The 27,373-nt window shown below is 35.7% G+C and overlaps 1 protein-coding gene across 4 annotated transcripts in view; it reads right to left on the reverse strand.

Moving 5' to 3' along the window:
• GKAP1 (G kinase anchoring protein 1) overlaps nt 1–27,373 on the reverse strand; it is an 85,112-nt gene that overhangs the window by 15,980 nt on the left and 41,759 nt on the right. For 3 of the 4 annotated variants that reach the window (XM_047102819.1, XM_047102812.1, XM_047102800.1), the window contains one exon: nt 8,839–8,988. The exons of the other annotated variant lie outside the window; for it this stretch is intronic. In XM_047102819.1, the coding sequence (XP_046958775.1) occupies nt 8,839–8,988 (150 nt within the window). The remainder of the gene's footprint in view (nt 1–8,838; nt 8,989–27,373) is intronic. 4 annotated transcript variants of the gene reach the window in all.

A 27,373-nucleotide genomic window follows, 5' to 3' on the forward strand; every position in this document is an offset into this window, starting at 1 on the left:
CACTCTGATATTCTCCCCACCTCACTTATCTATTGAAGGTAAATTCCTAGAAGTGCAGTTCTTGGGCCTAATATATATATATGTCTAATTTGGATCCACTCCCCTTATTCCTTAAACTAGAATCTTGAAGCCTATCATCCTCACCTGCCACATTCAACCCCCAATAAATACTGTAGATTCTGCTCCCAAATAGTTTTTCCTATGATATACTTCTATCTATCTAAACTTCTAATCTCAGGCATAATCTTTTCTGACTTGGGTTTGCAGTTGTTATTAAAGGGTCTTTATACCTTTCCTAACCACTCTAATCCATTTTCCTCAGCAGTCAAAGTGATCCCTGAAAAACATAAATGTAACATAAATATAAATCTGATAGTCCTGCTCAAAATCTTTCACTGCTTCACAAGGCCCTCCAAGATTAGGCCTCTGTCTTCTACTATCTTCCCCCTCACTAAACTCCAACCATACTGGCCTCTTTCCCCTTCAAATTCAGGCTCTCTCCTGCCTCAGAGCCTTTAAACATACTGCTCTTTCTACTTGGAAATCTCTTACCTCTACTTTTTGCTTAACCAGTTCCTTCCCATCTCTCAAAGTTCATCTCTTTTTTTTTTTCCAAAGTTCATCTTAAGTGTCACTACCTCAGAGAACACTTCCCTGATCCACCAGGGAATAGTCCACATTATTCCCTTTATAGCACTGTGCTGCTTTTCTTCATGGCTTAAAACCTTGCATTGATGTTATATCTGCCTCCTCTGGGACAAGTCCCAGAGAGCAAGAGTCAGTACACACAGCACCTAGCAGTTAGGTGTAGAGTTTCTGTAGAGTAAGTAATGTTGCCACATTAGTCATTAGATAAATAGAACCAATTTATACTCTTATGTGACTGTAAGATGATTTTTTGCATTTAAATTTGTTTTGGTATGTGGTGCAGGATGGCAGGGATTTATTTAACTTGATTTTTTCCCCAGTTAGCCATTTATCCTGTAACCTACATTTGTTCTGTAATTCAGCCTTTTCTCACTTCTTTAAAATACCGTAAGTATGTTACAATAAATTCTTATATTCCCTGCTCATGCTCTGTCTCTCTCTGTCTCAAAAATAAATAAACATTAACAAAAAAAATTTTTTAAATAAAAAAATATATTTTTCTCAATGTGGGTAACTGAAAGCAATTTAGTGTTTTAAAATACTCAATTATTTAATGTATAAGAATTATTACTTAATAACTCAAAATGCTCACCATATTTATTTAGCTAAAAAGTGGTCCATAGAACGGTTTCCACATTATTGGAGGAAAAAAGTATATATCATTAGAAAAGCAGGACCACAACAAATTATCAGTAGTTTTCTCCAGGTGAATAAAATTAAGGTCATTTTTTCCCACTGAATCTACAAACTGGAGATAACATGTACCAACTTCTAGTTAACTGTGCAAATTAAATGAGATAATCATTTTAAATAATGTTTAATATATGTTAACCTCTCAAGTACTAATTTTTGCTATTATCATTTCTCCACTTTACAGAAAAATACTGTTTTTTTTTTTTTAATGTTTTATTTATTTTTGACAGAGAGAGAGTCAGAGCATGAGCGGGGGAGAGGCAGAGAGCGAGGGAAACACAAAATCCGAAGTAGACTCCAGGCTTTGAGCTGTCAGCACAGAGCCCGACGTGGGGCTCGAACTCACAGATCACGAGATCATGAGCTGAGCCGAAGTCTGACCCTCAACTGACTGAGCCACCCAGTCGCCCCGAGAAAATCATGCTGTTTTAATGTACATTCATTTTTATAAAATCCTGTATTTCAAGAAATAACTTTAAAAAATATCTTCTAAGTAGAAAATATTATACTATAATGAAGATACAAGGATGTAGAAGATAAAGTCCATGTCTACAAGGGATTTGTAATCTGTTATAATAAAAATGTGCTCTGTGAAATGTGCCATAAGAAAAACAAAATGCTGTGTAGTAAGAAAAAGAAGGAAAGATCACATCCAGATTTTCTATGTTTCGCGTGTAGGGTGGGGCAGTGAGAGAAAGCTTCACAGAGAAGATAGCATGTGACATGAACCTTGAGCAAAGCTAGGGAGGCTTGAGCATTCTGTGACAGGTATGCTCTGCTCTAGCTATGAGAAAATCTGGGAAAGAATATAGTTGGAGTTAATTAGGTTGAAACTATATCACAGAACAATGCTTTCCAACTTATATGACAGTGACCCACATTAAGGAATGTTTTAGATCATGACCCAGAATGCACATACATGTCAGTGTATGTATGTATATGTTGTGTATGTGTACATATATGCATTGGAACAAATTTCATAAAATACGAGTAGGTAGATGGTTTATATATTCTTGACACTTTTTTTCTATTATCTACTATATTTTTCTACTATCTATCTATAAATCTACTAAATTGATTTCTGGACCTGTTAAATGAGTTGGAACTCTCAGTTTGAAAAGCACAGACTGAGGACTTTACATATCAGGTCAAGGACATTGTACTTGATTCAACAGACATTGACATTTAAGGGCTTGTGTGGCATGGCGGAAGTCACACTTTTTAAAAAGCCATCTGGTGGCAGTGTATAAGAGGACTTACACCTACCATTAGAAGGCAGGAGGCAGGAAGACTTGTCAAAAATTACTGAAATAATACCAGTAAGACATAATGAGGGCCTAAATTAGAAAAGTATTCATGAAAATAGAAGAGAAGATAGATTTGAGAAATATTTCAACGATTAAAAACTCCCAAACCCTGAAAAACAGAAAAGTAGTAAAAGAAGTTTAGAGTCTGGATATCTGGATAAAATGACAGAACCAAAAACAGAAATGATGGAAGTCAAGCCAAATGTTTGGTTTGGAGAGTAAATGATGGGCATGAGTTTGGACATAGTGAGTATGGGTATCAACTGAACAAAAGAGCAAGATATACCACAAGGGCAATTAATAAAACAGAGCCCTCAAGTCCATAAGACCAGGAGTGGATGATCTACCCAATGCTGGTAACGTTATGGACAATCTAGTAAGCTCATACCCTGCTACTAGAAGACAATGTTGATACACATCAAGAGCAACACAGATGTTTATATCCTTTGATTTAATTATAATTACTACTTTTAAGAATTTATTTCAAGGAGGGGTGCCTAGCTGGCTCAGTTGGTGAAGTGTGTAGCTCTTGATTTGGGGGTTATGAGTTCGAGCTCCACATTGGGTGTAGACATTACCTAAAATAAAATCTTTAAAAAAAATTGCAAGAAAATAATTCATCAAAAAAATTAAACATAAGAAGATGTTCAATGAATATCAAGTGACCAATTCTCAACCATCTAAATATTCAATAATAGGGCAATGAATGACCAAGTGAATTATACTGTCTTGATTTGACAATATAACGCATGGTTTACAAAAGGGGCTACAAAACTGTATTCCCTATTGTTATAATTATTTTTAAATACTCATGCATGTGGTATTTTCCTAGAAAAGCAGTATTCAAAAATGAGACATGTTGTGTTAAGGATGAATTAGGAGGGGATGCCTGGATGGCTCAGTTGGTTAAGTGCCTGACCCTTGATTTTGGCTCAGGTCATGATGTCAAGGTTTGTGGGTTCGAGCCCCACGTCAGGTTCTGCGCTGACAGTGTGGAGCCTGCATGGAATTCTCTCTCTCCCTTTCCCTCACCTGCTCATGCTCTCTTTCAAAATAAATAAATCAACTTAAAAAAAAAATGGTTAGGGATATCTGGCTGGCTCAGTCAGTAGAGCACATGACTCTTAATCTCAGGATCATGAGTTCAAGCCCCACGCAGGCGTGGAGCCTACTTAAAAAAAATACAATAAAATAAATTAAAAAGATGGGGCGTCTGGGTGGCTCAGTAGGTTAAGCATCCGACTTCGGCTCAGGTCACGATCTCGTGGTTTGTGGACTTGAGCCCTGCATCAGACTCTATGCTGACAGCTTAGAGCCTGAAGCCTGCTTCGGATTGTGTCTCCCTCTCTCTCTCTGCCCCTCCTCTGCTCACGCTCAGTCTCTGTCTCTCTCTCAAATAAAACATTAAAAGTTTTTAAAAAACAGAGGTTTATTAGGATTGACTTATTTTCTACCTTTGAAAATTCCTGGCATATTAATGTATAATAAAAGAGGATTTTCACCTTGGCAAAAAGAAGAGTTTTCTTTTTCTGAGAAAGGAGCACAATGGAGAGAGGAAGGAGGTAAAGAGAGAAAAGTATTTTTTATTTAAAACAAAATTTTTTTTTTAACGTTTATTTATTTTTGAGACAGAGAGAGACAGAGCATGAACGGGGGAGGGTCAGAGAGAGGGAGACACAGAATCTGAAACAGGCTCCAGGCTCTGAGCTGTCAGCACAGAGCCCGACGTGGGGCTCGAACTCATGGACCGCGAGATCATGACCTGAGCCGAAGTCAGCCGCTTAACAGACTGAGTCACCCAGGCGCCCTGAGAAAAGTATTTTTTAAATGGTCTCAATCTTTTTCTTTTCCCCGTTACACTCAATGATATACTATGAGAAAATCTTAATTCTTTTAATTTTGAAAATTTTTGCATATGCAGAAGTAGTCTATAATGACACACATAAGGTAAAAAGAAAATAACCTGAAGGCAGATTAAGAAGTTGAACATTACTTTGGCATTCCCTTCCCTCCTGAGAATATCCACTATTATGAATTTTGTATTGTCTTTCTCTTCCTTTGCTACCTCTTTTACTGCATATATCTGTATCTCCAAACAATATATTAAATTTACTATTTTTTGAAATATATATAAATGGCATCAAACTATTTGGTGACTTGCTTTACTCATTAAACATTGTGTTTTTGATATTCATCCATGTTGCTATGTGTAACAGTAGCCCACTGATTTCTCCTATCCATTTGGTTATTACAAACAACTGACTTTTGAACATTCATCTTGAACATGTCCCCAGGGTTTAATCTTAGGATAGAATTTCTAGAAAATGTGGTCTGCCCATCATCTTCAATGTTAGTGGAATTAGAGAGAGACTGGTGAAACAGCCCAAACTTTTAGCTATAAAATGAATTAAAATTGGAGGATCTAATGTACAAAATGGTGATTATGGTTGATAACACTATACTGAATAATTGACCTTTTAAGAGGCTAGAACTTAAATAGTCTAAGAAAAAAAAGGAAATGTGAGGTGATAAATGTGTTAATTAACAAGATGGGAGGAAACTTCCCACAATGTTTAGGTACAGCAAATCATCATGATGTGCATCTTAAATATCTTACAATTTTATATGTCAACTAAAACTCAATAAAGTTGAAACAAATATTGTTGCATCTTTAACATAAATAAAAAGTTAATACCAAATTGTTTTCCAAAATGGTTACACCAATTTATACTATACCACTAGCAGTATATTACTGTTGTTCTATACCCTTAATAATACTGAGTACTGTCTTAATTCCTAACACTCGTCTTCAAATTCACTCAGTTTTTCCTAGGCACTGTAGTGAAATTATTATCACATATTTTGTTCTCTGCTCAAAACTTTCAAAAATTCTTTACTGTCTATTGACTAAACCAGAAATCAGACCTTTAAATCCTCCACAATACTTTCTAACCCACCTTATCAAGCTTATACCATACTCAATGGTCCTTCTGTTTTAATTGAACTGGTTTAACTTCATTGCCTCCATATTTTTACTCATGGCCTTCTAGGTTCTTCTCCCTCACCTGTGCATAATCAAATTCTACTTTTACATTCCAATACAAAAGCCATTTTCTCCTAAGAAAGCCATCTCTGGGGGCGCCTGGGTGGCGCAGTCGGTTAAGCATCCGACTTCAGCCAGGTCACGATTTCGCGGTCCGAGAGTTCGAGCCCCGCGTCGGGCTCTGGGCTGATGGCTCAGAGCCTGGAGCCTGTTTCCGATTCTGTGTCTCCCTCTCTCTCTGCCCCTCCCCCGTTCATGCTCTGTCTCTCTCTGTCCCAAAAATAAATAAATGTTGAAAAAAAAAATAAAAAAAAAAAGAAAGCCATCTCTGATCTCCATTCTTGCGAATTAGTATGGCACTTTACCAGCATATATCCTTTTTTGGACATACCATTTTCTACCTTGTACAAAAATAATTATATATTAAATAAGTACAGTGTACAACATGGTCTGATAAACATTTTAAGTCATAACTGTTAATTAATCATAACTCCTAATAACAGTACATGAAAGGCAGGTAATTTCACCTCAATGTAACACAGCTGGTAAGCTACAGAAGCTATAGTTTGTGTTATTAGGTCTGTTTGACTTCAAAGACTGTTGATCTACTCTACTGCACTGTCACTTTAGTTTTACTAGACCATTAATGTTACTTAATCATTTAAGTGAACTTATATATGCCCAAATTTGTTCTACAAAGGGTTCTGAGACACTTATTTGTTGAAATACACTTAATATAATTTTTTCTACACAAAAATGATCTGAAATGACTTTAAAAAAATAAGATACGGACCACAAAGGGGAAAATCATGGTCAATGAAAAAAGAAACACATATGCTAATGATAAATGTTAACATAGTTTCTCAGACTATACATAAGATTTGACAGTCAAGGCAAGACAGGAATATATTAAAATTCAACACTAGAAAGGAAGAAATTCACAAGTGCTTCTGGGCAGACAAGGATTTCTTGCTACTAAGGTGAAAATAGAGGGGTGCCTGCCTGGGTGGCTCCATCAGTTAAGCGCCTGACTTCAGCTCAGGTCATGTTCTCACCATCCGTGAGTTCGAGCCCCACATCAGGCTCTGTGCGGACAGCTCATAGCCTGGAGTCTGCTTCAGGTTCTGTCTCCCTCTCTCTCTGCCCCTCCCCCATTCACGCTCTCTCTCAAAAATAAACATTAAAAATTAAGAAAAAAAGAAAATAGATATCATGTGGAATTACGTTAGTGTTATTTATAAACCATCTTACTGCTACATTAGAATAAAAAGTTCTTAAAGGTCTGACTTCTTCTACGTCTCTCTATAACACAACACAGTACGTGTTTAATTTGTTAAATGACTATCTTAATGAAACAAATAGATAATGTCAACAGAAGAGTAAAAGGATAGGAAACAGGCTTTTAGAATTTGGAACAGCTAGGGTGCTTGAGTGTCTCAATGGGTTAAGCACCCAACTCTTGATTTCAGGTCAGGTCATGATTTCACAGTTCGTGAGACTGAGCCCCATTTCCAGCTTTGTGCTGATGGCTCGGAGCCTGCTTGGATTCTCTCTCTGTCCTTCCCCTGCTTGCGTACTCTCTCTCAAAATAAGTGAGTAAATTTTTTTAAAAAGTTAGAATTTGGAACAGCCACTGTAGGAATCTTTCAAAGTCAAAATGTACAGACTTGTTATATCATTATATTGCATACCTGAAACTAATATAACATTGTGTACTAATTATACTTCAATTAAAGAGAGAGAGAGAGATGAACCAAAGGCCTGTTAAGTAGAAATGAAGATATGGCAAAAGTTACATAGCACTTATTTTCAGAGGAGAACATTACACTGTTTTAAAAAAAACAGGTTGTCCAGCAATACCTGGAAGCCCAGGAATTAAATCAAAATAGAGGAAGTAGGTAATATTGTGAAAGGCAATGCTGTGCATCTGAAAGGGAAGAAGAGAAAATCAAGGAGGAAGGTGTTTGTGGGCACAATACTGAAATTACTACAAGTTCCAGGCTAGGAACAGTTACTGATGGATCAGAGGTCAATTTAAGTTAAAGAACATATTCAAGTTTAAGAACCAGTAAAACAGAAGACTAGCAGTTGTGGTGAGAAAAATAAAGGCAACTTATATGTCTCTACATGATAAGATCTTTACTTTCTTTTTTGGTTTTTGAGTGTTTTTAAATGTGAGTAGCATTCTTAGCTTGCGGGCAATAGTTTGCAACCCCTGGTCTACACGTTAAAGTTCCAACTTCTTAGTTCCAAAAAAAGACCTTCATAATCTAAACCCAATCTATTTCCCCAGCCCTGTTACCTCACCTTCACATACCCTGTACATATCTCAGTGCAGAATCTTCTATTTTCTGAATATTCGGTCTATGGCTTATGCAGCTCTGGGCCTCTGCTCTTGCACTTCCCGCAGGCTCCCTCTATTTCTCTTACAGTTTATTCATCATTCAACATCCATCCCAAATGTCAATTCGTCAGACACCTTTCACAATTCCCCCAGGGAGGGAGCTAGTACCTTCTCTATTCAAAGCCTCGTGTTTATCGTGCTTCTCTATCTCAAAGCCTTCATCATGCTGACTGATACTGTATAGGTCTGCCTACTCCTATCCCCACTGCTCTGAGTATCTAAGTGAAGGACAGTCTCACCCATCTCGGTATTCCCACTCCCTGTACTGGTGCCTAACAGTACCTAGCACATAGCACACATTCAGCAATATTCAATGAATGGAGGACCTCACACTTGATAACATAAGAATCTATGTGTGATAATGACTAAGATAATACCCTAAAATTGTAGCATCATATCATAGTTGGATTCCACTGCTTAAGTTGTTTTTTTTTTTTATTTTTTATTTTTTAAAAAATTTTTTTTTCAACGTTTATTTATTTTTGGGACAGAGAGAGACAGAGCATGAACGGGCAAGGGGCAGAGAGAGAGGGAGACACAGAATCGGAAACAGGCTCCAGGCTCTGAGCCATCAGCCCAGAGCCCGACGCGGGGCTCGAACTCACAGACCGCAAGATCGTGACCTGGCTGAAGTCGGACGCTTAACCGACTGCGCCACCCAGGCGCCCCTGTTTTTTTTTTTTTAAAGGAAAATTGCATCTTAATTTCACTGTGATTTTAAGAGAATTTTCTATTTTACATGCCTGGTTGTGTTCATGAGCTGCGCAATTATCTGTTCCATTATATTCTGTAAGCTGTTCTCTTCTTTTTTCTCTAATAAGAATTTTATGAACATCATCTTCCAGTCTATTGAAGAATCCTCCATCATGTGATAAAGTCTGAGAACTCAATTCCTGTCAAAAATGAATTAGGATTTACTATCATTCAACACAAAAGTGGATGCATTTAATAAACCTAGTCAGCCACTACAAGACTAGAGAATGAAAGAAAAATGGTAACTAAGAGTTAAACAACCATTTTATTCTTTTCTGTCTCCAGAAGATAAATAGTAGAGGCACATTCTTAGATGTCCTTCTCTTCATAGTTTTTTGAGTTGGGTACTACTTGATTAAAAAAAAAAAATTGTCCATATACCATACAATTCACCCATTTAATATGCACAATTCAATGGTTTTTAATATATTCACAGGTGTGCAACCATAACTACAATAAGTTTCATCATCCCCAAAACAAATCCTGAACTTATTAGCAGTCATTCCCCATTTCCTCCTAATACCTTCACCCTTAGTTGTCCGCTGCATGACATTAATCTACTTTTTGTCTGTATAGATCTGCCTACTCTGGACATTTGATATAAATGAAACCATTCAACATGTGCCCTTTTGTGACTGGCTTCTTTCACTTAGTACAATGCTTTCAAAGTTCACCTATATTATGACATGTATCAATACTTCACTCCTGATTACCAAATAATATCCTACCGATGGATACACTACACTTTATTTCTCCATCCATTGGCTGATGGACAATTTAGGTGGTTTCCACTTTTGGGCTGTTATGAATAATGCTACTATAAACATTTAAGAACAAGTTCTTGTGTGGCTATGTTTTCAATTCTCTTGGGTTTATACTTATGAGTAGCTGGGACATGTGGTAACTCTATGTCTAACTTCTTGAGGAATTGCCAGATAGTTTTCCAAAGCAGCCATACCATTTTATAATCCCATCGGTAGAACTCATGAGGGTTCTAATTTCTCCACATTCTCACCAACACTTGCCATTATAGTGAGTGTGAGCGGTATCTCACTGTGGCTTTGAGTTGCATTTCCCTGATGGCTAATGGGGCTGAGCATCTCTTTCATGTGCTTATTGGACATTGGTGTATCTTTCTGGAAACACGTCTACTGAGATGTGTTGCCTACTTTTTAAATGGATTGCCTTTTATTTTTGAGTAGTAAGAGTTTTTTCTACATATTCTGGATACAAGCCTCTTATCCAATATATGATTTGGAAATATCTTCTCCCATTTGATGGGTTGTCTTTTCACATTCTTGATAGTGACCTTTGTATTACAAAAGTTCTGAATTTTGACAATGTCCAATTTATCCAAGAAACCATGACCTAACTCAGTTATGAAGATTTACTCATATAATCTCTTCCAAGAGCTTTACTGTTGTAGCTCTTACATTTATGTCTGTAATCCATTCTGAGTTATTTTTTTATGTGTATGATGTGAACAAAGGGTCCAAACTCATTCTTTTGCATGTGGATATCCAGCATCATTTATTGTGAAGATCATTCCTTCCTCCACTGAATTGTCTTGGCACGCTTATACAAAACCAATTGAACATAAATTGGTTTCATAAAGAGTTTCCTTCTGGATTCACTTCTATTATGTTAACCTATATGTTTACACTTATGCCATACCACACAACCCTGATTACTGTAGCTCTGTATTGCTCAATCTTTTATATTTAAGAAATAACTTTTACATAAATTCTACATACCAGTGATAAAGAAACAAGATTTTATCACAATCTATTCAATTGCATTAAATTAGAAATTTTACATGTTCTCCAATAAAAGCAGCATTTCCTCTACAACTTCTTGCCATAAAGACAGAGACTAAAGAAATGTTCCTCTTATTCTCCTTGGTTTCACAAATGTTCCACATTCTTGAGCTGTAACACTCAAACTTTACCCATTTCAGTTGTTTTTGTAAGTAAATGATCCAACAGTTCAAATTCCTTTCCTTTCATATTATCTTAGAAAGCATCTGAAAGAGGGGTGCCTGGGTGGCTCAGTTGGTTAAGCATCTGACCCTTGCTTCCAGCTCAGATTGTGATCTCACGGGTCTCGAGATCAAGTCCCTTGTAGTCAGGCTCTGCTTGGGATTCTCTCTCTGCTCCTCCCCCTCGCGCACGCATGTGTGGCCCTGTGCGGGGGCTCTCTCTTAACATAAACATTTAAAAAAAGATAGCATTTTACAGAAATAAAGATGTGTATTGCTGCTTAAGAAATAAACAAATGGCATTAAAAAGTTTGTGTATCACTTTGCATTTTGCAAAACACACAAGCATCACTTTGATTCTCATTACCATAAGAGATTAATAGAGCAAGACTTATTTTGTCACAAAGTAATCATGGCCTCAGGAAAGTTGAATAACTTGCCCATGAGTCATTCTATTGTTACATGGTACAGATATAACTCTAAGTCTACTGCTTAATAAAATACGTCCGGTATATTCTGGTAAGATTTTACTTTAAAGCAATAAATACAACAATGCTTAAAACAGCTAAGCTTTGATGGAAGGAATAACATGATGGCAACTAATAGGCCTCTGGATGTCACTTCTCTAAAGAGTACAGTTCTAGTCAACATCGTTGTTTTTGAAGGCTACTACCATTAGCTGTAGAGGGTTACTACAGCATGCCTGTCCCAAAGGTACTCTGTCTTGGAGTATTTTTCAGTGAAGCAGAAAATGTCTTTGTAGAATAAGGATAGAATTTTTCAAAATATAGTTTGATAGGAAACTAGGGAGAAAAGAAGCAAAAAGGAATTACCCACAACTCCCCTTACCACACACACATCCCAACAGAAAAAAGGCAAACATGTGGCAAATGTTAAGAACACAGACTCTTTAATAAGTTGAGCCAATTCAATTTCAATTTAACTCAAATACTGAACATCTATTATGTGCCAAGCATACAGTGAGAAAGACAGTATGGTATTTGTGTAAGTATAGCCTTATAGATCACTGGAACATAACTGAGACTCTAGATCCTAGCTTTCACATTTATGGTCAGTTTTTTAAAAAGGAGTCAAGGTATTCCTTTAAGGAAACAAGAGTATTCTCAACAAGTGGTGCAGGGACAACTGGGCACACACACGCCAAAGGTGAATTTGGCTTCTTTTTGCACACTGAATACAAAAATTAACTCAAAACAAATCATGGAGAGGATCCTGGGAAGATGGTGGAGAAAGAAGCACCTCATCTAGACAACTGCACTGATAGAATCTATCTGATGTAACTATTTTAGAATTCTGGAATCTGTTGAAGGCTTGCAACTTCCAGGGAAAAACTTAGATGGTAAACTGAGACGAATTTTGGTTAATTTTAGCTCTTAGTACAGTAGCAGCTACTCATCCCCTGTCCTCAGTCGTGTGGCAGGCAGCTGTGTGAAATGTTTGTGGAGCAATGTGCACAATTTATGGGAACTAGGGTGGGCAAAAAAGGACGCTGTCCTCCAAATAATGGGAATCTGCTCTAGTCACTGATTGCGGCTCTGATCACAGAAGTGCAGACAAAGAAACAAAGAGGCAGGCAGCCATTGTAGTTGTACCTCCTCACACTGTTGCAAGCTCCTCCCCCTCCAGCTGAAGTGACTTCCACTGGATTCAAAGGGTTGGTGCCCTTTTTCCCTCCCTTCATATTTTGCTTTTTCACTTTTGGGAGCCAGACATTAAAAACTAGGACACTCAAAAGCAAATGTCTAGAAGGGGAAAATTAAAAAGTGACTGTGCACGTGCAAGGTAAAAGGCCCAGAAAAGACCTAAGAAATTAAGTTTACACCTCATGTTGATCCTTTGAACAGAGATAGCCTACAACAATTTTAAAAAAAAGGTTGTTTTTTTTTTTAAATAAAACCCACCACTATCCAAGGAAGGAGAATTTGATTTCCAGAGTTACCACATTATTAGTTTCAAATGTCTAGCACTTAACAAAAAAAATCTCAATGTATTCAAAGAAATACAGAAGTACAGCCTATTGAGAGGCAAAAAATAAATCAACAAAAACTGTCCCTGAAAAAGACATATGACAGTTATATGTGACAAAAACTTTAAAATTCTTTTTTTAACATTTATTCATTTTTTTTGAAAGACAGAGAGACAGAGCACGACTGGGGGAGGGGCAGAGAGAAAGGGAGACACAGAATCCGAAGCAGGCTCCAGGCTCTGAGCTATCAGCACAGAGCCCAACGCAGGGCTCGAACTCACAGACTGTGAGATCATGACCTGAGCCAAAGTCGGCCACTTAACTGACTAAGCCACCCAGGCGCCCCTATGTGACAAAGACTTTATAATAACTATCATAAAAAGAGGCTCAAAGAACTGAAGGAAGTTGTGGAAAAAATCAAGAAAACAATGTGTGAACAAAATGGAAATATCAGTAGAGACAGAAAATCTGAAAAGATACCAAAAAAAAACCTCTGGAGCTGAAAAGTACAACTGAAATGACAAATTAAAGGCAGAACTGAACTAGCAGAAGAAAGAATCGGTGAACTTAAAGATAGGACAATGGAAATTACATAGGCAGAAGACTAGAAAGAATAATTGAAGAAAGTAAACACTCTAAGGGACCTATAGGATACCACCAAGCAGGACAATATATACACTGTGGGGGTCTCAGAAGGAGAAAAGACAAAGAAACAGAAAATATGTGAAGGAACAATAAGAAAATTTGCCATATTTGATGAAAGACATGAGTATAAACATCTAAGAAGTTGAAAGAATTTCAAGTAAGATGAACTCAAAGAGAGCCACACCAAGACCCACTATAAACAAACTTTCAAAACACAAAGAAAAAAATACTAAAAGCAGTAAGAAGTAAATTACCACATACAAGGGAGCTTCACTGAGATCATCAGCAGATTTGTCTTCAGAAACGTTGGAGTCCAGAAAACATAGGCCAATATATTCAAATACTAAAAGAAAAAAAACTTTCAACCTTTTTTTTTTTTTTAAAGTGAGAGAGTACAAGCAGAGAAGAGGGGTAGAGGGGGAGAGAGTCTTAAGCAGGCCCCACGCTCAGCATGGAGCCCAACGCAGGGCTTGACCGCATGACCCTGGGATCATGACCTGAGCCGAAAACAAGAGTCAGATACCCAAATGACTGAGCCACCCAGGTGCCCCATAACCAATTATCTGTCATTCAGAAATAAAGGAGAAATAAAACTGTCATTCAGAAATAAAGGAGAAAAAAAAACTGTCATTCAGAAATAAAGGAGAAATCGAGACATTCCCAAATAAACAAAAACTGAGGTTGTTTGTAAACACCAGACCTGCCCTGGAAGAAATGCTCAAGGGAGTCCTGACAAGGTAGAAAGAAAAGACAGTGACTCAGAGCCATTCAGAGAAACATAAACCTAAATAAAGGTAAATATATTGGTATGATAAAAGCCGGTGTTACTATAACAATGTATTTAACTAGGTTTTTTTTTTTTTTCTAAAGATTTAAAAGATTAATATATTTAAAGAAAAAATAATTAGGGGTACCTGGGTGGCTCAGTTGTTTGAGCATCTGACTTTGGCCTGGGCCATGATCTCTGGGTTTGTGAGCACAAGCCCTGCATCAGGCTCTGTTCTAACAGCTCGGAGACTGGAGCCTGCTTCAGCCTGTGTCTCCCCCTTTCTCTCTGCCCCTCCCTAACTCGTGCTCTGTCTCTCAAAAACAAATAAACATTAAAAAAAATTTTTTTAAGAAAAAACAATTAGTGTAAAAGCTAGTATTACTATAACTTTGGTTTGTAACTCGCAATCTTGTTTTCTATATAATTTAGGAAACTAATGCATTAAAAAAAATTTTTTAACATTTATTCCTTTTTGAGAGACAGAGAGAGACACCATACAAGTGGGCAGGGGCAGGGTGGGCAGAGAGAATGGGAGACACAGAATCCAAAGCAGGCTCCAGGCTCTGAGTTGTCAGCACATAAGCACAGAGCCCAATATGGGGCTCGAACTCATGAACCACGAGATCATGACCTGAGCCTAAGTCAGATACTCAACCGACTGAGCCACCCAGGCACCCCATAAAATAATCATTAGTTTATGTTTTGGGGCATGCAATGTACTAAGATGTAATTGTGTAACATCAACAACCAAAGGGCTAGGGATGGCAGTGTAAAAAGCAGAGTTTTTGTATGCTAATGAAGTTAAGCTGTTATAAATTCAAATTAGAGTGTTATAGCTTCAGGATGTTAAATGTAATCCCCATGGTAATCACAAAGAAAATAGCTACAGAATATACACAAAAGGAAACAAGAAAGGAATTTAAACATTTCACTACAAAAAATCAACTACACACAAAAGACAGTAATTCAGGAAATGAAGGACAACAAAGCTATAGGGCATATAAAAAATAAACAGCGCACTGATAGAAATCCCTCATCATCCATAATTACTTTAAATGTAAATGGATTAAACTCCCTAATGAAAAGACAGAGATAGGCGGAATGGATAAAAACACACATCCAACTATATGGTCTCTACAAGAGACTCACTTGGGATCTAAAGACACAAATAGACTGAAAGTGAAGAGATGGAAAAAGATATACTGTGAATATAGTAACCAAAAGAAAGCAGGAGTGACTATAATGAATATCAGACAAAACAGACTTTAAAATCAAAAAAGTTTACAAGAGACAAAGATGACATTATATATTAATAAAAGGTCTAATACAGCAAGAAAATATAACAATTATAAAAATTTACATACCCAATGACATACCCATAAAAATATATGAAGTAAAAACTGAGAGAATTGAAGGGAGAAATAGGCAGTTCTATAGTAATAGTTGGAGACTTCAATAACCCGCTCTCAATTATGAAGAGAATAATTAGAAGCTAAGTAGGGAAATAAAGAACTTAACACAATAAACCAACTAGATCTAACAAATACAGAACACTCTACTCAACAATAACAGTATACACATTCGTTTCAAGTGCACATGGGACATTTCCTAGGACAGCCCACATATGAGGCCACAAATGTAGTCTCAATAGCTTTTAAAAGACAAATTATATAAAGTATCTTTTCAGACAACAACAGGATGGACGTAGAAATCAAAAACAGAGAAAAGTGGAAAATTCACAAAATTGCAGAAATTAAACAACACAGTTTTAAATAATTAATGGATCAAGAAAGAAATCACAAGGGAAATTAGAAAAATACTTAGAGACAAATGAAAACCAAAACACACCATACCAAATCTTACAAGATGCATCAAAAGCAGTGCTAAAGGGGAAACTTATAGCTATAAATGCTTGCCTTAAAAAACAAGATCTCAAACCAACAACTCAACTTTACAACTTAAGGAACTAGAAAAAATAAAAAACTAAACCCAATGCTAGCAAAATGAAGGAAATAAGATTAGAGGTAAACAAAATAGAGAATAGAAAAATAAGAGAAAATCAATGAAACCAGAAGTTGGTTCTTTAAAAAGATCAACAAAATTGACAAATCTTTTTAGCTAGATGGACTAAGACTCAAATTGCTAAAATCAGAGATGTAAACAGGACGTTACTATTAGTTCTACAGAAATAAGGATTATAAAAGAAGACTATGAACACCTATATGCCAAATAAACTGGATAACCTAGATGAAATGAACAAATTCCTAGAAACAAAAGCCTACCAAAAAGAAATCACGAATAATAGAAAATCTGAATAGACTTATAACTACTAAAGAGATGTAATTAGTAATCAAAATTCTCCCAACAAAGAAAAGCCTTGGACCTGATGGTTTGACTGGTGAATTCTATCAAACATTTAGAGGACTAGTATCAATGCTTTTCAAATTTTTCCCAAAAATGGAGAAAATGCTTCATAAAGCAGCATAACCTTGATACCAACACACAAAAACACTTCAAGAAAACTATACACCAATGTCTTTTATAAAGGGATGTAAATTAAAAAAATAAAAAATAAATGTCCCTACAAAATATTAGCAAACAGAATTCAACAACTAATTGAAAGAATTATATACACCATGACCAAGTCAACCCATAGAAAAAGAAAAATATTTGCAAATCATGTATCTACTAAAGGATTCATATCCAGAATATACAGAAAACACTTAAAATTCAATAATAACAAAAAAACAACCCAATTTAAAAATGGGCAAAGGACTTGAATAGACATTACTCCAAAGAAGATCTATGAATACCAATAAGCACATGAAAAAATTTTCAACATCACTAATGATTAGGGAAATGCAAATCAAAACTACAGTGAATTACCACCTCATACCCATTAGAATGGTGTGTCTAGAAAGCAAGTGCTGGCAAGAATGTGAAGAAATCAGAACCCTTGCAAGTTGCTGGTGGGAATGTAAAACTGTACAACCACTGTTTAAAACAAGATGACTGCTCCTTGAGAAATTAAAAGCAGAATTACCATATGATCTAGCAACTCCACTTCTGGGTGTATTCCCAAAAGAATTGAAAGCAGGGTCTCAGAGGTATCTGCACACTCATGTTCACAGCAGCAGCACTCACATTAGCTAAAACATGGAAGCAATCCAAGTGACCACTGACAGACAAATAGATAAGCAAAATGTGGTAAATACATACAATGGAATACTACTCAGCCTTAAAAAGGAAAATTCTGCAATAATGTATAACATGGGTGAAACTTGAGGATATTAAACTAAGTAAAATAAGTCACAAAAAGACAAATACCAAATGATTATACTTATATGAGGTACTTAAAGTAGTCAAAGTCACAGAGACAGAAAGTAGAATAGTGGTTGCTGTAGGGACGGGAGAATGGGGAGTTATTATTAAGTACAGATCTTCAGTTTTATAAGATGAAAAGAGTTATTTATGGGGATGGATAGTGACGATGGCTGCACAATTTGAATGTACTCAATATCACTGAACTATACACTTAAAATTGGTTAAGATGGTAAATTTTATATGTATTTTCCACAATCAAAAAATGGATCATAGGCTTTAAAGGAATAACTGAAACTATAAGGTTTCTACAGTAAATCACTGTGGACTTGGGTTAGGCAAGAGTATTAAATGAAACACCAAAAGCACAATCCATAAAAGAAAAAAATGATAAACTAGACTTCATCAGAATTAAAAACTTCTGTGTTTCAAAAGACACCATTAAGAAAATAAAAAGGTAAATCACATCCTGGGAAAGAATATTTGCAAATCATATATTTGATAAAGGACTTATATACAGAATGTGTAAAGGAATCTCACAAAACAGTACAATATACTTTAAAAATGAACAAAACATATGAATGGACATTTCACCAAAGAAGATGTAAGGCTGGCTGATGAGTACATGAAAAGATGCTCAAAAATCACTAGTCATTAGGGAAATGCAAATTAAGACAATGAGATATATGTTCTAGTATGGCTATCATCAAAACAAAAGACAACAGCAAGTGTTGGCAGCGATGTGGAAAAACTGGAACCCTCATACATCACCGGCGGGAGTGATAAATGGTACATTCTGGAAAATAGCTTGACCTTATTACCCATCAATTTCACTTCTAAGTATCCACCTAAATGAAAACAAATATCTACACAAAGACATGTATCAAGTATTCACAGCAAATGTCCATCAACTGGTGAATAAACATTTATACAATGAAATGCTATTCAGCAATAAAGTGAGATGAACTATGGACAGATGCTACAATGTAACATGGATAAATCTCAAAATAGACTATGGTTATGATTGCAAAGTTCTTTAAATTTATTATAAGTTACTGTATTGAATTATACACTTAACAAAGGGTAAATTATAACTCAGTAAGATTCTTTTTATTTATTTTGATTATATTTTATTTATTTTGAGAGAGAGAGAGAGAGAGAGAGAGAGAGAACGCACACAAGCAAGGGAGAGGCAGAGAGAGGGAGAGAGAGAATCCCAAGCAGGCTCTGTGCCATAGTGCAGAGCCCGATGCGGGGCTTGAACCCACAAACCATAAGATCACGACCTGAGGTGAAACCAAGAGTCAGTTGCTTAACTGACTAAGCCACCCGGATGCCCCAAGACTGTTTCTTTTTAAAAAAGGACATCCATGATAGCACCATTTTAGTTAAAAACTAGAACATTACCAGTACCTTGTTCCCTACATAAGAGTAACTGTTAATATAAGTTTAGGATTTATTATGTCCATATTATATTAGTGTATTATGGATGTATTACTAAACAATATTCATTTTGCATGGTTTTTATTATGAATTTTTCACCCACATACTTTACACCTGCATTTAATAATTTTTAAGGTTTTCCTTCACAATTTATCCCACCTCCTTTTGATTTTTACATTCCAGACATCATTTCACCTTAAAATTCACATGCAATTACAAAAAATTTTCTACTTTAACCATATCATCACACTTAACAAAAATATTCTTTAATATTATCTTATACCTAAATTGCTTCATAATATTATCTTATACCTAGTTTAAATTGCTTCAGTTATTATCGAAATGTCTTTTATTGCTAATCTAACTAGGGTTCAAAATTATATTGGTCATCTCTTAAATCTCCTTTAATCCAGAACACTCCTTTCCCACACTTCACTGTTCCTTCTCCATAATACTTTCTTATTGAAGAAACCAAGCCAGTTGTCCTGCAATTATCCATCTCCTAGATTTGCCTGACTGCTTCCTTTGGGTATCACTTAATTTGTACATGTAATCCCTAGATTCCTAAAATTGAAGTCAGATCTTAAGGCTTACTTCATCTGTGACTTAAACATATTTGGCAAGAATAATTTCTTTTGCTTGATTTTAAGATTTATAATTTGGTTATCACTCTGATGTAGTCTGAGACCTTTCACTCACCATGCTCTTTTGGATTCATCCATGTTACATATGCCAGGCTCCCAGGACACACATAAGTATCTCTAGGGCATCTATACCTATGAACAAGTAAACTACTAAATCGTAAGTTGTATCAAGGGTTACCAAACTATGGCCCAAAAGAAGCTTGTTGCCTTTTTTGCAAAAAAAGTTATATTAAAACACAGTCATGCTCATTCATCTATGTATTGCCTGTGGCTGCTTTTATACTACAGTGACCAAGTTCAGTAGTTGTGATAAAGATAGGATGTGCCCCAAAGCCTAGAATATTTGCTACCTCGGTTATAATGTATATTCGACTTTACAAAAACACAACATTTATACTAATTTATATTCCCTTCAATGTAAACTGACCTATAATCAATCCCATTCATCTAGAACCTCTGACTCTTAAGATTTTCAAACTTCGTAATTTTTGCCTATCAGGTATTGCAGAGTGGTCTTAATTTGCATTTCTCTGATAGTAGCAAGGTTGGACATTTTTTATGGGATTTTTTTGGCTATCGTATTTCCATTTTATAAAATGCTTGATGTCTTTTACCTATATTTAAAATTTCTATCCTTTGAGATAGCAAGAAAACAAGACAGCCATTTCCTTTTTAATCATGTAATAGGAGTTCTTTCTGTATCTGGATAATAATTTTCTAGGAGTTCTGTTTTTTTTTTTTTTATTTAAAAAAAAATTTTTTTTTTCAACGTTTATTTATTTTTGGGACAGGGAGAGACAGAGCATGAACGGGGGAGGGGCAGAGAGAGAGGGAGACACAGAATGGGAAACAGGCTCCAGGCTCTGAGCTGTCAGCCCAGAGCCTGACGCGGGGCTCGAACTCACGGACCGCGAGATCGTGACCTGGCTGAAGTCGGACGCTTAACCGACTGCGCCACCCAGGAGCCCCTAGGAGTTCTGTTTTGAAAATACTTTCTCTCAACTTTGTTTTGTGGGTTTTTTACTATCTTTTTGCTCTTTTTGTAAATATAAGTTTTGAAAATATAAGTTATTCATTTTGAATAACAATTTACCAACATTTCATTTTACAGTGTTTTTGGTAAGATTTTCTCTATGTATAGAGTCAAATATATATTCCATATTTTCTAGTTGTATGGGGTTTACAATTAATTGCCTTTCACATAGAAGTATTTAATCTATGTGGAATAGATTTGAATTAATGATAAAATATCGAGATCAATTTGACTTTTTCCCAATATGACTAACAACTGTCCCTTGCTTTTCCACATGTAAGACATTATAATGTTAACTAATGAGCGCATTGTGGAATTAGCACAGGAACAAATCAATCACCGAAAATGCCCAAAAACAGACCACTGCATATGTGGAATATTGATGAATGATAGGTAATACATTAAATACAGTTCTTCTTTAAGGAGCTCTTGGCTATTATGTAGCCTTTGTTCTTCAATATTAGTAATCTGTTGAGTTCTTAGGGGGAAAAAAGCTTTTAGGATTTTCACTGGAAATGCAAAGACAATTTGGGAAAAATTGTTACTTTTATTATAATAAAGCTTATCCACACAAACAGCATGTCTATCTATGTAGATCATCTTTGTCTTTCAATAAAATTTTATAGTTTGTTCCATATAGTTTCTGCATACTTAGATCTTTAAGTATCTTGTAATTTTTTTTGTTGCTACTGCAAATAGGATCTTTTTGAAAAATAATTTCTCTTTTGCCACTTGCATAAAGAAAATCCAATTCTAAGCTTTTATTTTTTTGAGTTTTTAAATTTGAGTATAGTTGACACACAATGTTATATTAGATTTAGGTGTACCACATAGTGATTCAACTTCTCTATATTCTGTTATGTTCACAAGTGTAGCTACCATCTGTCAACACACATCGCTATTACAATATCACTGACTATATTCCCTATGCTGTGCCTTTTATTCCTATGATTTATTCATTCTAGAAGTCTGTTATCTCCCACTCCCCTTCACCCATTTTGCCCATCCCCCCCCCATTCCACCGTCCTCTGGCAACCATCAGTTTGTTCTCTATATTTGCAGGTCTGATTCTTTTTGTTTCTTTATTCATTTATTAAATTCCATATATGAGTGTTATCATATGGTACTTGTCTTTCTCAGTCCGACTTCTTTCACTTAACATAATACCCTTAGGTCTACTCATGTTAAGCACATACAAAGCATATATACAGTTTGAAGATTATAAAAAATGACATGCTTACAAGTTACTGTCAAGGTATTTATAAAACTCTCCTAGCGCCCCAGAAGATTCCTTGCTTCTCCTTTCTTCTCCATTAAGGGGGTGACTATCTGAACTTCCTGTGATAATCTCTTTGACTTTATTGCCTGTCAACCTATGCATGCATCCCTAAACATTAAGTTCAATTTTGCTTGTTTTTGAACTTTTTATGAAATCATGTTGTTCCTGATAATAATTCATTCACTTTCAATGCTGACTAGTATTCCATTGACTAAATTTGCCAGTTTGTTATTTATTTCATGGTTGATGGGCATTTAGATTCTTTACAGGTTTTGATCTTAACGAACAATGATGCTTTAAACTCTCATATAGGTATAGTGGTCCACATAAGCACACATTACTACAGAGTATGTACTCGGGAGTAAAAGTGCTGGGTTGTGGGTTATGGGCATCTTCAACTTCAGTTTGGAAAACTAATTTTTACTTACAATTTTTATTTAATTTTTAAATTTTTAAATATTTCTTATTGAGGTATAATTGACATAGAGCATTATGTTAGTTTCAGGTATATAACATAATTCATTGGTATATACTGCAAAATGATCACCACAGTTATTTAGTCTAATTAACATGTTACCATACAGTTACAGAACATTTTTTCTATGATGAAAACATTTAAGATTTCAAATAAGTAATACACTATTAACTGCAGTCACTATGCTATACATTATATCTCCATGACTTATTTTACAACTGTAACTGTACTTTTTGCTTCCCTCCACCCATTTTGCCTGTTCCCTCACCCCCAATCAGTTCTCTGTAACTATGATCTTGGCTTGGGGTTTTTTTGTTTGTTTTTTGTTTTAGATTCCACATATAGGTGAGATCATATATTATTTGTCTTTGACTTATTTCATTTAGCATAATACCAAAGTCCATCCATGTTCTCACAAATGGCAAGACTTCATTTTTTTTTTTATGGCTGAATATTCCATTGTAATACATGTACCATGATTTCTTTATCCAATCATTCGCTGGTGAACTTAAGCTGTTTCTAGGTCTTGGCTCTTATAAATAATGCTGCACTGAACATGTGGATGCATGTATCTTTTCAAATTAGTGTTTTCTTTTCTTCATATAAATACCCAGAAGTGGAATTGCTGGGTCATACGATAGTTCCATTTTTAATTTTTTAAGGAACCTCCATATTGGTTTCCATAGCAGTTGCACCTCTGCATTCCCACCAACAACGCATAAGGATTCCCTTTTCTCCACACCTTTGCCAACATTTGTTATTTCTTGTCCTTTTTGATAACAGCTATTCTAACAGGTGTGAGGTGATATCTCACTGTGGTTTGAGTTTGCATTTTCCTGATGATTAGTGATGTTGAGCATCTCCTCATGTACCTATTGGCCATCTGTATGTTTTCTTTGGGAAAATGTCTATTCATATCCTCAGCCCAGTTTTTTAAATGTTTTTATTTATTTTTGAGAGACTGACACAGAGACAGAGAGACAAAGTACGAGCAGGAAAGGTGCAGATAGAGAGGTAGACACAGAATCCGAAGTAGGCTCCAGGCACCGAGCTGTCAGCACAGAGCTTGATGTGGGGCTCAAACCCACTGATCACGAGATCATGACCTGAGTCAAAGTCGGATGCTCAACCAACTGAGCCACCCAGGTGCCCCCCTCAGCCCATTTTTTAGTGAACAACATGTTTGGGCTTTAGCTCTTGAATTGTACAACTTTTTAATATATATTTTGAATACCAACCCCTTATTAGATATATGATTTGCAAATATTCTCTTCCATCCATTTCTTCCACATCATTTTGATGATGGTTTCCTTTGGAGTGCAAAAAGTTTTTACTTTGATGTCGTCCCACTTGTTTGTTTTTGTTGCCTCTGCTTTGGGCATCAAATCCAAAAAATCATTGCCAACAGTGGTATCCAACTTGCCACCTAGGTTTTCTTCTAGGAGTTTTTTTTAAGTTGAAGTATAGTTGACATACAATACTAAATTCATTTCAGGTGTACAACACAGTGATTCAACAAGTCTATACATTACATGATGCTCACCACAGTAAGTACAGTCACCATTCCGTGTTGTAATACAATGCTATATTATTATATTCCCTATGCTTATAGAACTTATATGTTATGCCCTATAACTTTTTCATTTTATAACTGGCAGTTGTATTTTTTTTTTCAGTATTTATATGGTCCTTTATTTGCCTAGAGTGTTTCAACCGCTTCCTCACACACATAATTCTTTTTTTTAATTAATTAATTTTTATTTTATTTTTTAAATTTACATCCAAGTTAGTTAGCATATAGTGCAACAATGATTTCAGGAGTAGATTCCTTGATACCCCTTACCCATTTAGCCCATCCTCTCTCCCACAACCCCTCCAGTAACCCTGTTTGTTCTCCATATTTAAAAGTCTCTTATGTTTTGTCCCCTTCCCTGTTTTTATGTTATTTTTGCTTCCCTTCCCTTGTGTTCATCTGTTCTGTGTCTTAAAATTCTCATATGAGTGAATTCATATGATATTTGTCTTCCTCTGATTAATTTCACTTAGCATAATACCCTCTAGTTCCATCCACGTAGTTGCAAATGGCAAGATTTCATTCTTTCTGATTGCCCAATAATATTCAATTGTATATATATACCACATCTTCTTTATCCATTCATCCATCGATGGACATTTGGGCTCCTTCCATACTTTGGCTATTATTGATAGTGCTGCTGTAAACACTGGGGTGCATGTGCCCCTTTGAGACAGCATACCTGTATCCCTGGATAAATACCTAGTAGTGCAATTGCTGGGTCAGGGGTAGTTCTATTTTTAATTTTTTGAGGAACCTCCATACTGTTTTCGAGAGTGGCTGCACCAGTTTCCATTCCCACCAGCAGTGCAAAAGAGATCCTTTTTCTCCGCATCCTTGCCTGGAAGTTGTATTTCTTAATCTCTCCATTTTACCTATTCCTCCACCACCCTCCCCTCTGGCAGCCACTAGTTTCTTCTCTATTTATGAGTCTATTTATGAGTTCTGTTTCTTAGTTTTGTTTTTTAGAAGCCACATATAAATGAAATCATATAGTATTTGTCTTTGTCTGACTTGTATCTCTTAGCATAACACCCACTAGGTCCATCATGTTATCACACATGGCAAGATTTCATTTTTCTTCCTCCTTCTTTATTTCTTCTTCTTCTTGCTAACTTTTCTAGGAATTTTATGGTTTTAAGTCTTACATTTATATCTTCAATCCATTTTAAGTTAATTTTTGTGTATGGTATAAGACATTGGTCCAGTTTTCCCAACACCATTTATTGAAGAGACTGTCCTTCCCCATTCTATAGTCTTGCTTCCTTTGTCATCCACATATGTGTGGATTTATTTCTGAGCTCTCTATTCTGTTCCATTGATCTGTGTCTGTTTTTATGCCAATAGCATACTGCTTTGATTACTGTAACTCCAGTACAGTTTGAAATCGGGGAGCATGATACTTCCAGCTTTGTTGTTCTTTCTCAAGATTGCTTTGGTTATACATGGTCTTTTGTGATTCCATACAAATTTTAGGATTGTTTGTTCTATTTCTCTGAAAAATCCCACTGGAATTTTGATAGAGAGTGCATTGAAACCTGTACATTGTTTTGGGTTGTTTGGACATTTAAACAATATTAATTCTTCCAATCCATGAGCGTGGGATATCTTTCCATTTATTTGTGCCTTCCTCAATTTCTTTCATCAATTATAGTTTTCAGGGTACAAGTCTTTCAACTCCTTGGTTAAATTTATTCCTATGTATTTTATTGATACAACTGTAAATGGGATTGTGTTAATTTCCCTGATAATTTGTTATTATTAGTATATAGAAATGCAACAGATTTTTGTATATTGATTACATACACTTCATTAGTTCTAACAGTTTTTTGGTGAGGTCTTTATTGGGTCTTTTCTATACACAACATCATATCATCTACAAAGAGTGACAGTTTTACTTCTTCCTTTCCAATCTGGATGTCTTTTATTGCTCTTTCTTGCCTAATTGCCCTGGCTAGGACTTCCAGTACTATGTGGAACAAAACTGTTTGTAACAAGTCACCTTTTCATAAGCAGTATATACCATTATTTCGTATCCTCACCAACAATTCAAATCATGAGATGCTTTGGTTTTTGCCAAACTGGAGGTTAATTAATATTCTCATTGTGGTTTTAATTTGCATTTTCATGATTACTACTGAAGTTAAACATCTTTTCATATGTTTTTAGGCCATATATATATATATATATATATGTGTGTGTGTGTATATATATATATATATACATGTACATACATACATACATATATATATATATATATATACTCTTTTGTGAGTACTTGTTTTTTCATCCATTCTTCAATTGAGTTCTATTTTGGAAAAAAATCTTTTCCTATGCTGAAGATTATCCTTTCACTTTTCTAATATATTTTGATGGAAAGAAGTCCTTAATTTAATGTATAAATTTGAATCTAGTGGGTTTTGTGTCTTTCCTACCCTAAAGTTATAAAAATATTCCTATATTAGCACCTAAAAGCTTTATAACATTGCCTCTGACTTTTAGGTTTTTGATCCACTGTGGAGAAATTTTTATGTATGATATGAAGTAATAATCAAATCTTGTTTTCCATAAAAATACTCAATTGCCCCAAAATAATTTATTTTAAAAAGTTCATCTTTTACCCAGTACTATTCCACATCATTCTGTTACAGATCAAGGTTACACAGTGGTTGGCCTTTTTCTGTGCTATTTTTGTGCTAATGGCTATTTATTAATCATTATCCCTATACCTACTATACTAATTATTAATTTTATAAAAAATCTTGAGGGACACCTGGGTGGCTTAGTCGGTTAAGTGTCTGACTTTGGCTCAGGTCATGATCTCATGGTTCGTGGGTTTGAGCCCCGCATGGGGCTCTGTGCTGACAGCTCAGTCTGGAGCCTGCTTCCGAATCTGTCTCTCCCTCTCTGCCCCTCCCCAACTTGCAACCTACCTCTCTCTCAAAAATAAACAAACATTAAAAAAAATTTATGAAAAATTTTGATATCTGGTTGGGCAAATTCTCCTATCTTTTTCTTCAAGAATGTTTTGGTTATTCTTGGTCCTTTGTATTTCCATATTAATGTTTTACAAGTGCTTTAGTTTTCAGTTTAAAAACTAAATTGTCAGGGCGCCTGGGTGGCTCAGTCGGTTAAGCATCTGACTTCAGCTCAGGTCATGATCTTGCCGTCTGTGAGTTCAAGCCCTGCATCAGGCTCTGTGCTGACAGCTCAGAGCCTGGGGCCTGTTTTGGATTCTGTGTCTCCCTTTCTCTGCTCCTCCCCTGCTCACACTCTATCAATCTCTCTCTCAGAAATAAACATTAAAAAAAAAAAAACCCTAAATTGTCAAAACAAAACAGACTCATAAATGCAGAGAACTGGTGGTTGCCAGAGACA

Source organism: Lynx rufus, unplaced genomic scaffold (assembly GCF_022079265.1).
Source record: "Lynx rufus isolate CCGP_SWC_20201006 ecotype Redwood Valley unplaced genomic scaffold, mLynRuf1.p SCAF_10, whole genome shotgun sequence".
Lineage (NCBI taxonomy): Eukaryota > Metazoa > Chordata > Mammalia > Carnivora > Felidae > Lynx > Lynx rufus.